Source organism: Lepisosteus platostomus, chromosome 3, assembly GCF_059453375.1.
Source record: "Lepisosteus platostomus isolate fLepPlt1 chromosome 3, fLepPlt1.hap1, whole genome shotgun sequence".
Classification (NCBI taxonomy): Eukaryota; Metazoa; Chordata; class Actinopteri; order Semionotiformes; family Lepisosteidae; genus Lepisosteus; species Lepisosteus platostomus.
The window spans coordinates 31,210,533-31,227,996 of record NC_142613.1 but is presented as its reverse complement, the minus strand read 5'-3'; the positions used below and the strand labels follow the sequence as shown (position 1 = coordinate 31,227,996).

At 37.3% G+C, this 17,464-nt stretch overlaps 1 protein-coding gene across 17 annotated transcripts in view; it reads left to right on the top strand.

Moving 5' to 3' along the window:
• otofa (otoferlin a) overlaps positions 1-17,464 on the top strand; it is a 176,170-nt gene that overhangs the window by 144,570 nt on the left and 14,136 nt on the right. For 14 of the 17 annotated variants that reach the window (XM_088625211.1, XM_088625208.1, XM_088625206.1 and 11 more), the window contains 11 exons: positions 278-403; positions 574-649; positions 3,279-3,433; positions 5,034-5,168; positions 6,204-6,341; positions 6,804-6,931; positions 8,220-8,390; positions 8,889-9,049; positions 9,881-10,023; positions 10,467-10,555; positions 11,638-11,736. In XM_088625211.1, the coding sequence (XP_088481337.1) occupies positions 278-403; positions 574-649; positions 3,279-3,433; positions 5,034-5,168; positions 6,204-6,341; positions 6,804-6,931; positions 8,220-8,390; positions 8,889-9,049; positions 9,881-10,023; positions 10,467-10,555; positions 11,638-11,736 (1,421 nt within the window). The remainder of the gene's footprint in view (positions 1-277; positions 404-573; positions 650-3,278; positions 3,434-5,033; positions 5,169-6,203; positions 6,342-6,803; positions 6,932-8,219; positions 8,391-8,888; positions 9,050-9,880; positions 10,024-10,466; positions 10,556-11,637; positions 11,737-17,464) is intronic. The other 3 variants (XM_088625205.1, XM_088625212.1, XM_088625207.1) reach the window with 1 other exon arrangement.

Here is a 17,464-nt window from a genome sequence, read left to right as displayed (position 1 = left end):
ATAATTAGTGTAAGGCACCCAATGGCTTTGCGTTTGGAGGGACATTACTAACTTTACACTTTTTTAAAGTCTGTGTACACATACAGCTTTTGAAATCTTTCCTACTTAACTCATTTTTAATCATAGTATGAGGTCATCAAATACCCAAAGAATTTTGCATGAATAGTTAATTGTGATAATGCCAAGCTGAGAGTTTTGTTTGCCACTAGGTAAGTTCATGTGTTGAGGACAGCAGAAAAAGTTTTAATGCTTCAACATTTTGTGGTTTTCATCCTAGAGTGAAGAAGAGAAGGAGAAGAAGAAAAAGAAAAAGAAAGGAGAAGAAATTGAGGAGGAAGAACCCGATGAAAGCATGCTGGACTGGTGGTCAAAATATTTTGCCTCCATTGAAACCCTGAAAGAAGTGAGTTTTATGGTTCATTGAACACCAATATTCCTTATTCACACAAATTGAAAGTCTGTGCTAGGAGTCTACAACATGGTGCTGTTGGGCACTGCTGGACAATATTGGTAATAATTCTGGATTCTAATTCATGAAAGCAGGAACTTATTACACATTCGTATGTTTTCCAGCAACTAAGGGCACAGGAGGCAGCAGCTGCAGAAGCTGAGGAAAAGGAAGACATGGAGATAGCAGCAGAAAGCACAGGTAAAATGAAAGAATTGTTACACAACCCAGGAAAAGTGACAGAGTGTCATTGTGTTTGTGTCAATATTCAGTTAGTTTAAATTTCTCTTCTTAAAATGAAGTGTAATTTCTGTCTTAGTACTACTCAATAAGATTTTCCATTATTTCTGCTTGGCTTGGTGCTCACCATCTTGATTAAATGTTCAATGTGGGACCAATAATGTGAAAGAAAAGAGCACTTGGATATGATATAAAAGAGGAATTTACATGAATTGCATACTTAAACAGCATTTCCTGAAGCATTCAGAGAGACGTTTTATTTTATTTGAGTCCGGAGCCTTAACCAATACTCCCTAAAAATGAAATAATTATTCCCTTATCTGTTGTTATCTGTATGAGTTTGTAAACTGTAAACCGCAAACTGCACAAATATAACTAATTTTCTAGAAATACATTAAAATGCATTATACCTTTCTTTATGCATTTTTTGCTGTGTGTCTCTTAATCCTCTGTGCCACTAGTCTGAATCTTGCCTTTTATCTGGGTCTCTGTTGCCTTGCTGAGCCTCAAATCCCACCGTGTGCTACTAAGTGCCTGGGATATTGATACATTTAAACCCTCTTGAAGTGCAAAATTTCTTCATTATTATACATTACATTGTTAGAACTATTTGAGTTCATTCAGAAATTAGATGTGGCATTTTGTGGTCTTCTCAACTAAACTAGTTAAATCTACTAAATTCAGTCTATGGAAGCTCATAACACATTCATCACTAAAAAGAGTTGGAGGAACTGCCAGGCCCGGAAGGATGACTTGTGATCAGAAATAAGAACACGAGACAAGGCCATTCAGACCATGTAGCCTGTATAGATTTTCAGTTTATGACTGTACCAAGGGTGTCATTTCTTGAAAGGAGCCAGAATCCCACAACCATTTCTGTAAAGAAGACCCTCCTATTCTCAGACTTAAATCAATTTTAGAGTCGTGTAATTTCTGCAATAAACAAGTATATAATGTACATGTAGTTAATTTGGGTAGCTGTGTCAGCTTGCGTAGGCTGCAAAGGAACAAGTAATAGGTTTATTCCATGCTGAAAAGAGAAGAAAGAAAACACAACGTTTCGGAGAAGGCCGAAGAAGGCTTCTTCTCTTTTCAGCATGGAATAAACCTATTACTTGTTCCTATAATGTACGTATATGTTTGCTTCCTTATTCTATCATATCTTTTATAAATGTCAGAGAAGTTCAGTTTTTTATTAACTAAGCTAAGCTGAAAATGTTCCAGTGGGTGATATCACAGGGCATGTTGTGTTGCTTATCTGAAGTGGGGTTACATAAAAGCACAAAATCAGAATCTTGTGAAATGCGCTGGAGTTGACTGGCTTCATCCAACAAACCTCACACCAGCTGAGCAATGAGACCCCATGAAAATAAAATCCATTGTGTGGAGCACAGTCCTTCCCATGAGTGAATAGTCTGATAACACTTGCTAATTACATACATGTATAGCTATATAGCTACTGAGAACTAAAAGGCTCAGTGTTGATTCAGAAGAGGAGAAATCTGTCTTCAGTACGAATTGCTTATCCAATAACTATTTATACACCAGCCAAAAAAAGCCATTAATTCAACGTGTCTAAAAGATTTGAACTGAAAGTCAGGTAAAGATTGCTCCTGCTCTGAGATCAACATTTAGTTATAGCAGCAGTGGCTATATGTGTTATCTGAAGGTTATCTGAATAATGCAAGCAAAAACACCACTTTACAGTATGAAATGAACAGTTTAAGGGGTCTGTTTATGATGTTTGAAACAAAATTGCAAAATTATTATTGCTGATATGATTTACAGTAATGATTTACAGTCTGCATGTCAACTGCATCCACTTCAAGCTAGTACAGAGTGTGTTCATGTGCTGCCATTGGTACCCCTTCCTTTCCCATCTTCACATATATACAGTATTTCTCTTTTGCTGTGAATGTTCATTGTGCTTACATTGTCTGCCACCTCCACCAGCATGGCTACCTGCTGCCATGAAAGTTGGCTGAAAATAGGCTCATATTGGCTTTACCTACCTAGGACAGAAAGACTGTAATTGTATTTCCATATGATGCAGAGTAGTTATTAAGAATATTTAGAACTTTGAAACCTGTTTTGAAATATATTAAAGTGGAAAAATCCCATTTAGTGATATGTATGGATAGTCATTATTACAGTAAATTTGCATAAATATGCAAAGACAAGAATTCTAGTTTTTAGGATGAAAAAATAAGGAAAATTAGCCCATCTAAATCATTTGGGTTTTTAGCATGTTATAGTAAGTAAAAGGTCAAAAAAATATATTTTTGGAAGAATCATGAAACTTTCAATTTACTTTAAAAAGTAGTTGGCTTGTTTCTCATATGCTAAACCTTTCATTTTACTAATTAAACTAATTATGATCAGTTCTTTTCAAATGCAAAGAAAATACATTCTATCAGAAAATGTCTAAGTGAAAGCTGAATAAAGAGGTTTTAGAGATGGCTGTGAAGCTGTAATCCTCACAGCACAGGATGCCGATAACTCTGGTATGCTGGCCAGAGGACAGAATGTCAACTTTCATGTGGAATTCATGTGTCGAGTACTCTGTGTCCACCCCTCGCCCTGTGTTCAGAGATCAAACCTGATGACTCTCCTGTGAAAGGCTCAAAGGTCAAAGAGAAGGGAAAGGACAAGGTCAAAGCTTCCAAGGAAGACAAGAAGAAGAAGAACCATCCTGGTGAGGGGATGGAGAAGAAGAGCAACAAGCAGAAAATCGATGAGTTATACGTGAGTAATTCCTTCTGCACAGGAGTGTCACAGCGCTCCTCTGTTGCTTTACTGGTGCTATTTTACTGATTTTCTTAGTACTACTTTACTACTTTACTCTCTCTCAGAGCCCCGGTAGAAAGTGTGGCCTGCTGCCAATCGTATATTTTCCAGGTGTTTCGAAGTCACAAGTTGACAGTGACACAGGTCCTGCAGCCACACAGGAATGCTCTTTCCCTGCACCTCGGGGGAACTAGGGCCAGCTGCCCTGCCACTGCTGCCCCACTGGTGAATCCACACACAACAGCTCAGTCGGGGGCTGTGTGGGAGGATTCTCCACCGACATGCACTGTTAAGGAGAGGTGGTCTTCCTTCTCCCTTGGCAGTTTGCAAGAGAGACAGACACACAGCCGCTGCCAGCATAGTCAGACAGGTCTTTCAGCAGCACTGCTCATCAAACCAGCCACTCCCTACAGCTGTGGCTGCATAACGGGGCACCAGCTAATGGCCTGTCACAATCCTGTTCAATACATTTATTAAGACTTTAAACAGAACGATGAACCGTTCACAAATTTCCAAAAGCCGGAGCCTAGTGTACTCCACTGTCATGCCAAACCACACACAAACAAACTAGGAAAAGGGGAAACCAAGGAGCATTAAATAACATTAGTAAAGGGAAAACCATGAACAATAAAAGTATTTTTTAATAAGGCCAGCAGCCATATTACTCTGCAACTCACAAATAGCAACCCACTGAAGCTAAGCAGGGTGAGCCCAGTCAGGACCTGGATGGGAGACCTCTTGGGAGAGCTAAGGTTGCTGCTGGAAGAGGCGTTAGTGGGGCCAGAAGGGGTGCTCACCCTGTGGTCGATGTGGGTCCTAATGCCCCAATATAGTGATGGGGACACTATACTGTAAAAAGGTTCTGTCTTGCGAATGAGACATAAAACCCAGATCCTGACTGTCTGTGGTCATTACAAATTCCAGGGCATTTTTTTAAAACTGTAGGGGTGTTACCCCAGCGTCCTGGCCAATGTTCCCATTGGCCTTTACCAATCATGGCCTCCTAATAATCCCCCTCTATGAATTGGCTACATTACTCTGCTCTCCTCCCCACTGATAGCTGATGAGTGGTTAGTGTACTGGTGCACTATGAATGCCGTCGCATTATCCAGGTGGGTGCTGCACGTTAGTGGTGGTGGTGGAGGGGAGTCCCTATTACCTGTAAAGTGCTTTGAGTGGAGTGTCCAGAAAAGCACTATATAAGTGTAAGGAATTATTAATTATTATTATTTTTACAGTCTTTGGACTTTGGTCCCAGGTATATGGGTGAAATATATTAGAACAAGATGCCAACTTGCAGTAAAGTGTGACAAACCAAAATTAAAAGGTAGATTTTTGTAGCTACAGAAATCTAAATGTGTTGAGCCCTCTTCAATTTACAAAATCTCATTGACAGTCTGACAAATTATCTTCAATAAAATTAAGAATATTGTATAACAAGTCAAGTTCTCTTGTGTTTAACAAATGTGTTCTGCATTTTCTACGCTGAATTGTTTGCATGTTTTTAAACATAGTAAACAATTCACTGTAAATAAATAAAACGTTCGTGTCATTCCAGGTATACAACAAGGAACTGGAAAATGAGTTTGATAACTTTGAGGACTGGCTACACACCTTCAACCTATTCAGAGGGAAAATTGGAGACGATGATGATAGCATGTCTGATGAGGACAGGATTGTTGGGAGATACAAAGTAAGGGCTGAGAATTATATTTGGGTTTCATTCCATATTGTAAGAATGGAAAATTACACAAATTAATCATGTTCAAAAGCATCTGTCAAAGGAGACAGCCTGTTGACAAAAAGTAAATAGAGAATAATAATCCATTTATGCATTGTAAATGTCTCAGTTACTGCCAAAATAAACCATCTAAAGTAAGGTATGTTTTAGCACTCAAATTGTGGGTGCTCATCTGAGGACTTTATTCTTTTTCACATTATAACCATCTGGACTTTATGAGAATTACCTGAATGTGAAACCGAGGTCTGGAAGATAGCTTTTGTTTTCCTCTTACAAAAGATTTTAGAAGAAGGAAATAATATCAAGTAGTATGAGAAAAAGTATTTGGGACTTATTACTTAAGTTAATATATAGAAAGGACATGCCTTTGTAAACCTTGAAGAAGACTTGCATCCAGGACCACACAATATAGGGTGTGATTTGTTAGACTACTTGGTTTTAAAAAGAACATTTTAAGTGCAGTTCCTTCATCTGAGAACTTTGTGTTTGTACATGTGTGTTTATATTTAATAACAGGCTTTTCCACATTAGTTTAAAATAAATGTTATTACAACAGGGCATAATAAATGGAAAGCAGAATAGTTCAAAGCTATTGGAAAGCATAATCCAAATGCTTCAACTGAATTATATAAAAATAACAAGCACATAAAAATTAAATATATTTGAAAAAAGCTATAAACACCAAAACAATACAAAATAACAGTATGACAGCAGTTTTTGGAAAAAGCATTCACTTAGACCACCAAGATACAATTGTTTCTCTGAAAGCTTAAGGATCAAAATTAGACAAAAGCTTGAAGATTTTACATCCCATAAGGATTACAATGTTTCTGATAAATTAGGTTTGTGTTACTTTTGTGTTACTAACTTCATTAGTTTACTTTTTGGTTTATTTTATTTTTGTTTGGCTGCATTCTCCATATTTCTCAGCCAATTTTACCCACTTTTGACCCTGCAATGTCTTTTGCCCTGTGTCTTGTGGTGCAGGGCTCTCTGTGTGTCTACAAAGTGCCCCTCCCTGAGGACGTTACCAAAGAGGCTGGCTTTGATCCGAATATGGGCATGTTCCAGAGTATCCCACACAACGACCCTATCAATGTCCTCGTTCGTGTGTATGTAGTCAGGGTAGGTTTTGATTCCAAATCATTTAAGTGATTGTTCAGTATCATCAGCTCTTAAACACACTTGATTGTCATATCCCAAATGGCACAAACATTTTGAATATTTAGATGTTCTTATAGTGGATAGGTACATAAAATACAGTTCTAGTAATTAGTAATTACATTCATATCTTCATATCTACAGTAAGTGATGCATTTTTCTAAGTCAATTCATAAAGAGAGCAAGAGATCAGAAAATGCAGCTTCATAGGTTGATGTAATGGTAATTTTTTTGCAGATACAAAAGCACAGTATATTACTGAGCCAGAGACTGGATCTTAAACATAGGTAACAATAAGTACCAACATATCTGTACTTAAGAAATAATAAAGCTATGTCTTATTGTGGTATATGGCAGAGGTAACCAAAGATGGTCAATGAGTATGTGCCTTAATATTTTACAGCTGATCCATTCTTCTTTTTTCAGGCCACAGACCTGCACCCTGCCGATATCAATGGCAAAGCAGATCCTTACGTTGTCATTAAACTGGGGAAAACAGAAATCAAAGACAAAGAGAACTACATTTCAAAACAACTGAACCCTGTCTTTGGAAAGTAAGTCAAGTATAGTACAACCATCCCAGAGCTCAGCTTCCTTCAACATAAGCATGGCAAATTCTTTTTTATAGTTTTGCTCTGTTCATAGAAAACAAAGGTCAACTGTTCATCTGTACAGATCTTTTTTATAGTCATTTTTCAGAGCCATCTTCTTCACATTTTTAGTCTCCTTCATATGAAAATCAAACATTTTATAATAAGTATTCTATCACAATTGCATTTATCTGAGGTTTTATTGAACACTCAATATAAAAAGTTTTGATTTAGTGTTCCCAGGGTTTTTCAGTAGGTTTACAGTAAGACTGGTGGTGGCATGGAATTTGTCACTATATCTAAATCTGATTCATAGGACCATTGATTCAGCCCAAAGTTTCCGATGAATTTTATGCACTCAAAAAACTAAGAAGTAGGCTTTATAGTGGACTTCAAATTTCCCAATGTAGACTGAGAAAGACCTACAGGAATATCAGAAGCAGAAACTGAAATGGTTAATGACTGAAGATAATAATAATAATAATTGCTTACACTTATATAGCGCTTTTCTGGACACTCCACTCGAAGCGCTTTACAGGTAATGGGGACTCCCCCCCACCACCACCAATGTGCAGCATCCACCTGGATGATTCGACGGCAGCCATAGTGCACCAGAACGCTCACCACACATCAGCTATCAGTGGGGAGGAGAGCAGAGTAATGTAGCCAATTCATAGAGGGGGATTATTAGGAGGCCATGATTGGTAAGGGCCAATGGGAAATTTGGCCAGGATTACACCCCTACTCTTTTCGAGAAACGCCCTGGGATTTTTAATGACCACAGAGAGTCAGGACCTCGGTTTTACGTCTCATCTGAAGGACGGCGCCTGTTTACAGTATAGTGTCCCCGTCACTATACTGGGGCATTAGGACCCACATGGACTGCAGGGTGAGCGCCCCCTGCTGGCCCCACTAACACCTCTTCCAGCAGGAACCAAGATGTTCAAGCGGGAAGCTGCTTCACTGTGTATTGGCTGCAAAAGCACAAGTTAAGGTTCATTCCACACTGAAAAGCAGAAAAAGTGCTGTTTCAGCTGTTGAGCCTTCTTCAGGTGTCACCTGTGTTTCTTCCTTCTACATTTCAGTGTGGTTTATGAGGACCCCAAAAAGGAAATGCTTGTATAGATCTATTGTATATATAATCAAGACAGGGTGAATCAAAATCTAAATGGTATGGGCATAAATGATACAAAGCTTGTATATGTGGTTTCAGTTTTACTTCTCTCACATACTTTCACTCATTTTCTCTCAGGTCATTTGATATTGAAGCTACATTCCCAATGGAATCCATGCTGACCGTCGCTGTTTTTGACTGGGATTTAGTGGGATCTGATGATCTCATAGGGGAAACCAAGATTGACCTGGAGAACCGATACTACAGCAAGCACAGGGCCACTTGTGGCATTGCTCAGAGCTACTCACTGTGAGTAATGCCTCCTCCCATGAGACTTATACTCATCTCAGTACCCAGAGCAGATGTCAGGCTGAGAACTGCAAACTTGACAGAGCAAGGAGAAGTATTTGTAAAAATAAAATTAGAGAAAGCACAACAACATAGTGTAAATTGTTACAATTAATAGTTATTTAATTAACCAGGAAAGTGACAAGAAAGCATGTACAAGTAAGCAAATTATAGTGATAAAGGATTAGGTATAGGAAAATACAAAACTCTTTAAGCTGTTCAAAATAAATCACAAGGATCATATTTATAATTATTTCTAAAATATTACTGGATAGCTTTATTTCTTTAATAGTACATGTGGTAAGCATAGTAGTAATGGTGACATTACAGATATAACAGTCTGTTTAAAATCAAAACCCTGAGACCAGAGTTTGTTTTATCCAGTGCTTGTACCTGTGGGAGGCAGTCTTATCAGTTGTGTTCCAGTGTGTTAGATAAGGTGTCTTGTTGTGTCATTAGCCATGGCTACAACGTGTGGAGAGACCCCATGAAACCTACTCAGATTCTGACCAAGCTGTGCAAGGAGGGGAAGGTGGACGGCCCGCACTTTGGGCCCGGAGGAAGAGTCAAAGTGGCAAACCGGGTTTTCATGGGACCGACTGAAATAGAGGATGAAAACGGTAAGAAGTTGTTTGGGTCACTCATTTGACATGTGTCACCAATACACTGAGCAACTGAAATAGCATCCTCACTACACGCCAGCCTGACTCTTTCAATGAAGGGGCAAAATATTAGAAGAAAATTATCTAGTTTTAATAAATTAAGGAAGCCCAATGTACTATATTGTTGGACCACTGTACACATTTTAACCATTACACATTCCATTTTATTTCCCATAGTGCAAATGACAGTGAGTGCTTGTATGTTATTTGTGTTTGATACCACCCCTAAATTGTTAGAATGAGAAGCAGATGACCACAGGTCGTCAATGTCGTTTAGGATCATTGCATAGCGCTGGAACCATAGTCATCCGCGGTCACACAAGCATGCAAACAAAGATAATAATGTAAATCATGAGACATGAGATGTGAACTTCATTATTCAAGCTGGAGACAGAATAGGTGAGGGAAAAAGTAAAATTAATATGATTTCACTTAATCATGTTTTTGTGAATCAAATCTCTCTATTCTGAGACCCTATTTTGGGCTGTATTTTGAAAACAAATTGTACTGGAGCAAAATGCTTGTAAATTGGTTCTTTCAATGCTTTAAACAGGTAATAAACATAGTTCATGAATAAAATAATTATTTAGATGGATGTTTTTACTTTAACAACCCAGATTGTTTCTAATAAAGGAGATGCAACTCCACTGATAACATATTCAGCGGTTTGCACAGTTTATGAATTGTCATTTGTATTTGTAAGATCATAGCATTACTGTGGGGAGGTGGGTAGCGTCAAATTATTGGCAGTACTGAGATGGGGCAGAGGTGTTATTCACATGATTGCAGGACTGAAGAAGCAGACAGATGAGCACCTGGCTTTGACTGTGCTGCATCACTGGGAGGAGATCCCCCGCCTTGGCTGCAAACTCATCCCAGAGCACGTGGAGACCAGGCCCCTCCTCAACCCTGACAAGCCCGGCATTGAGCAGGTACAAACACGTCCTGCTCACTGCAGCAGTTCGCTGTTCACAGTGGTGGCTATTAGAAAGTTTTAACAAGTAATAAATAGCCTGTTATTAGACACAAGCTGTTAGTGTCTGCCAAATTTAACAGACCACCACAACGGATATATAATCAGGCTACTGAAGAGCATAATACTGAGCAGACGGTTTTGAAGAATTACCGGGGTGAATCAATTGATAAAGATGGGGTTATTTTTATCTTTACATTAATTTATATAGAGTCAAGACTCAATATCATTGCTATCAGCAATGGAGATAAAACATCCTGAAAGTCATTCAAACGGTAGTGGGAAGTTACTTAGCCATGTTGTTGCTCTATTAGCATCTGCTCAATTAGCTACCTAACAAAGGGCTAAGAACTTCCACTCATTGTAAACTTTGTTATGTTTTCATGTGTTTTGGACCTGTAGGGGCGAATTGAGATGTGGGTTGATATGTTTCCCATGGATATGCCAGCACCTGGACCTGCCATTGATATCGCTCCAAGAAAGCCAAAGAAGTAGGTTCTGTAGAGAATTAGCTGACTAACAGCTGTCCCCATAGTGACTGAATGAAGATGAAGCACTTGAGCCCAGGTATATTCAGACAGGAGACTTCAATGGACCTTAGAGGAAGGACACCATTGAATGATTTTCCTTGAGATCAAGTCAACACAGTATGTTCTTGTGACTGAATTTACATTCAAAGGTGGGGACAGGGCTGGAGTCTGAGCATTCAACCTGCCAGAGGTTCAACCTTCCAGCCTTCTGCCAGCCTTAGAGAATGGTGAAAGGTTCAGGGAACAGCCTGCCCAGGCACAGACCCCCCTGTTGATGGAAGAGGAAGTCCAGATCTCTGACAGTTGCATATTTACACAGCACCTTTAGCAGCTTTCCATCTCTCTTTGTTAATCAATTCCATATAGCCAGATTCATGTTTACAGTTTCCCTTTTCATTAAGATATTTCAGCAAAAGAAATAGATGGTGTTCCTATAGAAAAATGCGAAAAAGCCAGTGTCACCTGATTGTCCCTTCCTTTTGTTCCCTTATGATCACTAATTGAGATCTGTCCTTTATGTCTAACAGGCCATATATATTAACTCATCTCTGGAAGTGTTTTATATTGTGTTTTTACTTATGGAACAGCCCCATAAGATTAGTTTAAATTTAAGTACTTGAATATGGTATGATCAATACAGTAAATTTTCATAAATTTAACACCTGCCTGATATCTAAATTTAAAGCTGCCAAATGATTATCTCTGGCAGCAGTGATTGTGGGCTTTTATAACTGTTTAATTTTTTTAGCAGTAGGATTGTGGGGAAAATTCAAAATCCTGTTTAACCTTGTCAGTGTCTTAATCACAAATTATTTCTGGGGGGGGGGGGGGTGAGTCTTAAAATAAGAATTCATAACCACATTTTAAAAGCATTTTGTTTTTCTTGCACTGATTGCTTAAGCATAAAGATTTATAACAGGCATGGAGCTTTTTTGTAATCAGTGGCACGAAATATGCTTTTCTCCAAATAAATCCCTGTGAATTTCCCTCATTCTGTCAGAGAGTTGTCCAGCTCTGACCTGATGTCCCTTCCTCCTTACCAGATATGAGCTCAGGGTGATAATTTGGAATACAGACGAAGTAATTCTGGAGGACGATGATTACTTCACTGGAGAAAAGTCTAGTGACATTTTTGTGCGGGGGTAGGTACAGGCGCCTGTGCGCCTCACTGTGTGTATTGTGCGCGTTTGGTGTTATTAACTCTTTCTTTTCCTTTTGTGTTGTTTTTTTTGTCCTTTTCCCTGTGTCATTGTTGTACTGCTGTCTAGTTATGAGCTGCGTGTTATTATTTGGAACACTGATGAAGTAGTGCTTCAAGATGATGCTTTCATGACAGGAGAGAAGATGTCTGACATCTATGTCAGAGGGTAAAGAGAACTCCATTGCACGGCTCGACCCACGTACCTGCATTCAGCCTCCCTCCCTGGTCATGAGCACGCATCCAACCGTGACATTTTATCATGTTTTCACCTCCCTCAGAGACGCTTCAGACCATACCAATTTACAGTTTATTAAGCAAAAAAAATCAAATGTTTCTGCTTTTAATTTCTATCCAGGTCACTTATAGGAATTTATTAATCTATGTCAAAGTATAGAATGTTAGTGAATATTGGAATAACTAATTTTCAGAGATTATAATAGATTCCTGACGATTCTCTTTTTGTCCCCTCCAACATTAGATCCAGTTGAGTTGGTCATATTCCACTTTTAATTATTCCCTTGTGCTTGATTGAAATGCAGGTTTTTATATAAAGTTTTGGAGCTGAGCATTACTTTTCTGTATTGTCCCCTACACCAATTTTCAAAATGTATGACACATACTGTAACAACAGTTCCTCTTAATGCATTTGTGTAATCTGTGTGCTATGAATCATCATTCTCTTGATTCTTCAATTTTGTCCTAAAACTATCAGAAAAACCACAAACCAGGTTAACCTAATCATAATCGCAATGTCACGATGTTCATTAAGTTTTTGTTGTCCCTCCTGTGTAATTGCATTGTCAAGTAGAGATTATTAATATCATGTACACAGTACGTGAAACAACAGTTCTTCAGCTTTTACAAAGAGCACCATTCAGGGTTATGGTGCCTTTCTTAGTGCAAATAGTGTGCTGTGAATTATGGGAATGTAAATATTAATTATCTTTATTCCAAAAGGTGGGAAAATATTATTTTTGTATATAAAGTATATTTTTTACACACAGAATTAAAGGTTTCTTGCAGTGATTTGCTTTCCATTTAAGGATTATATTAATAAATCTTTACAATTATTTTGCTTCTCCTGTAATAGAATCAAAATTAATATTGAATCTGAATTTGAATGAGTCATAATTCATCTAAACAAGATGACACATCTCCCTCTGTCAACTTAGAAGACCTTAAGAATTGGTCAACAAATCTCAGACATTGTCAGCCAGTAGACATGCATACAGTTAGCAGAGCACCATCTGGATAAGTAAGCATTTGCTGGCCAGAGTTGTCATGACTTTTGGCTAAACCATAACTCCTGTGACTTGCAGGGTGCTTAAATGTGCAGTTCATCCCCAGATGAGACTCAATCTACCATCTTATAGCGATCTCCCAGCCGCCAAAGCTGCACCAGCCCACAGTGCAAATGAATAGATCGACTGAGCCAAATGACTGGTCATTGATCAAATGTGTATGGAACATCTAAGCTCCAAACAGTAAAAGGGTCTTATTGTATAAGCCAGAGATCGCTCTCCCATAAGTCACTGTAGAGCAGTGTTTCAGAATAACTCTGACAGAGTGAGTCAGTGGAGGAGTGTGCCAGCAGGTCGATATTTTCAACTCAGCACAGGACTCTTACCTGTAAACTGAATCTTAAAAATCAGTTGTCCCAGTTCGGTTCATACTGTATTTAATAAAAAGTTAATTAAAAAAATAATGTACTTATGAGGCCTTATGAAAGTGTCTTTTGAATAGACTTTGGTAAAGACACATGAGCAGTCCTTAGAGGTAAGACAAAAAGTAATTGTCGGTAGTGTAAAGATGTAGGTGTAATTGGTATAGTCTCACTGTCTCCTCATTTTTTTTTTGCTTGATGTGCCACAAATTATTATTTTTTTAAGTTCCAAACAGTATAGAACGTGGGTTGTATTGATTTTCATCAAGCATGAAAGCATTAATGAAAAAAAAATGCTTGCATGAATAGAATAGCACACAATAAAGCTACTGCATTTAAAATGTATTTAAATTAAGCTGTAATTGGGTCACTAAAGGGGCCATGCCTCTGCATTCATAATACAGGATTGGGTCTTGTCGATCCCCACAAATTAAACATCAGAATATTGCTCTGAATTAAGGTCACAGTGAATGACATTTGTAATGGATTTTTTAATAGACAAAATTGCCTTGGGTAGCGACTGCAGGCCGACAGACAAAGAAGACTATTAATATGCATTAAATCTGAAATCAATTCCTCTAAAGGATTCAGATAGAACAGCTTGCTATGAAATATTTAATGATTCTAGCACCTGTAGTGATGTTCTAATACACATTCTCATTTTATTTTATTACTGTATATATAGAAAACAGACAGTAGCTCTATATGGTGCAGCATAGTGCAATTATTATTTTTATTATTATGATTATGAGGTTGATTTAATACTCTTGTTAGCTCCATCTTTAGCAGTAATGGTAGTCCAAGGGACTGTCAAATCATCTCACATCTGTTTGATGTTCACAGATCTATGTTCATTATCATTAAAAAAATAAAAAAGTTATCTTTCTCTCACACCTACTCAAACTCATCCATAAATTACTGTCCTCCAAACTGTGCTTTGTGCATAACACATTTCAGTTCTTATTTTAAAACGTGAAGAACACAAACCAAAGGGACAGTTGAGATAGGATAGGATTTTTAAACTGCCCTTAAACTAAGAGGCATTTAATTTGTACATTCTGTATAAACATGTGAACAATGTTACTGATTTGTTTTAAGCTAAGACTTATAGGCTTATATTGGTTGTTGAAACATTGAAAGAGTAATGGAATTTGAAAACAAAGATTTCCTGGCCTGGAAATCTCTGAAATTGAAAAAATATTAAATGTTTTGGAAAAGTGCTGAAAAATGAAATATTTAATGAATGGATTATTGGCATTGATCTTTATTACATGATAGCCATTTTGCATTGGCCTGAATCTGAAATAGCTTTGAATTGGAAGCAACCTTTCTTATCTAAAAAGAGAAATTTAAAAATCACACAAATGTATTGTACATCTACCATATAAGACAACTTAAATGGAGAACTGGGGAAATTTCTCATTTCAAAGTTAGATAATTGTTTGTAATCAGCTTAATTGGGATGTGTTTTCACTTTCATTTTCCTTGTGAGGTAAGAATGTTTTACTCTATAATTTATGTAACTTGTACCAGTAATAGTGCAGAAAGACGATAGCATAAGTGTAAGTAGTTTGTAAAAAATATTTATGTATTATTGCTTCTGTTCTGCTTTTTATTGTTGCAGATACATTGCTGAATGTTTTTCATATCCTGCTCTAGATTAACAGTTACTCTGGCTTCTAACGTACAGTATATCGTCTAATTACATTGTTATATCTTTACATTATATAAATGACTTTTCTCTCAGATCAAAAGATTGTACAGAATAATAAGATGATGTTTATCAACTAGTGTATGTGATTTGGGAATGTTTATTTAAATGTTTTACATTTTTGGGATAGTCCTTAGAATTCTTTATCTAAAGGTGTATGACCAGAGTATTGCACATTTTCTGTGCACATGACAAAAAAATATATTGATTACAACAAGAGTGTAAAGCTGAATTTACACTATTTTAAGGGTAGCTTTAAAATAGCAAGACTGAAATCTTGATTAGATTTGCCTTGCACACATCATCTGCTTTTTTTTAATTTTAACACCATTCTGTTTTACACTAGAAAATCTATCCATCTGTTTTCTGACCACTTTTTCCAACAAGGAACCAGAACCTATCCCAGCAAGCAACAGGCACAAGGCAGGATACACTGTACATGATGCCAATCCATCACAGGGCACACACAAACACAAACATCCACACACTCACAGCTGGGGCATTTTTCCCTGAAGCCAACTAACCTACCAGTATGTCTTTGGGAACTTTGGGAGGAAAAAAGAGTATCTGGAGGAAACCCACACAAACCAGGGAAGAACATACAAACTCCACAAAGACAGCAGCCCAAGAATTGAACATAGGGCCCCAGCACTGCAAGGCAGGAATGCTAAACACTGTGCCACCATGTCTCCTACACTAGAATATCAATCTATTAATTTGTGTTTATGTAATCAGTGAAAGAACTGATTAATTAATGCTTTTAATCATATTTACAGTTTTAGGAAATGAGATTAATCTAACTTGTTTGACGAAAATGTACAGCTTTATGAGTATTCCATCATGGCATTTCTGACGTTTCATTTTTTGGATGTTATTTTTTTAATCCTTGTTTTACAAAATATTAAAAGGTGATTGTCTTGCAGTGGACTAAAATTGTAAAAATTGAAAATGCATTTTCAGCAAAAAACAAAAATCCACTCCTCATCCATCAGAAAATTGTAGATCATGTGACACAAAAGAAATACCAATATCACATCTTGAAATTCAGTAACAACGTTAAACAGTTTAATTTCCTGCTCCATCCCTTACTCTGATTTTTATTTTATTTTTATCTTTAATAGTTTTGATGCATGTGGATATGTTTTTTTTGTCTTTTTCCTTTTTCTTTCGCTGCATGTAACAGTTTGTCAGAGATGATTTTATTTTTGGTACTTTTCATTTATTTCTGCTTGAAATCCAGGGTAAGTGTCTTAAATTAATGATGTTCAATATGTTTTGTTTAAAATAACAGTATTTTGAAGAAATGTTCTTCATAATGTATCTGTATTATGATGTGTTAAACCAATTGCCTCAAAAAAGTAAATCAAAGTATAACAGTATTAACTGGTAGTAACAGCTTCTTTAACTATTAGATTGAAATTGTTATTTTGCCACACAGCAGGCAAAGCAGTACTTAGAACATAGTCTCCTTCAGTCGTGACATGAAATTTAGCCTATATACAGTACTTGACCTTTAAATTAATTCCTCGCCTTCATGACCTGAGATGGTGTCCTGGGATTTGTGCGATGTCTTATGTTATTTTTCAGAATAAAAATATTTTAAAAATGGAGTGGTATAGGATACAGTAACATAAATTGAAAACAGCTCTTTGGAGACAAAGTTATGGTCCTCCTCATCCATTAGACAGAGCCTAAACTGGCTCAACAGGCATTAGGCACTAGGCATGGTGCATCCTGGACAGGACACCAGTCCATTGCAGGGAACACACAAACACACGCTCATGCCAGGGTCAATTTTCCAATATGTTGGAAGTCCAATTTTCCTGTGGGTGAAGTCAGAAATTTCTCAGAATATTACTTAAAGACCCGTGTCTTTGCCACTGAGTGTTTACAATATGTTTTGCCAACTTGTATTTTTTTCTGAATGCATCTTAGTGAAGACAATATGACAAGATTAAAGATTTAAGAGGACTGGTCTTCTGTTTGTTCTCTATGTCTTTCTCAACTTAATGGTATAGCTCCATAAATTTGTCTTCTATGTGAAACCACTGCAGCTATGGTCACGTCAACGTTTCTGTTGTCAGAGCTGCTCCCTAACAGGAGTAATGTGCCATTGTCAGTACTACTAGAATGCAGTGTGCAGTACTCCTGCAGTTAATTTTCAATGTCGTCACCACACAAGGACATGCCAGCCTCAGTGCTACAGATTTCAATTCTGATAATAGAAGAAAAATCTTTTTTTTTTTCAGATAAACTGAGAACACATATAAAGCCGTGCAATACCAAAGTTGAATG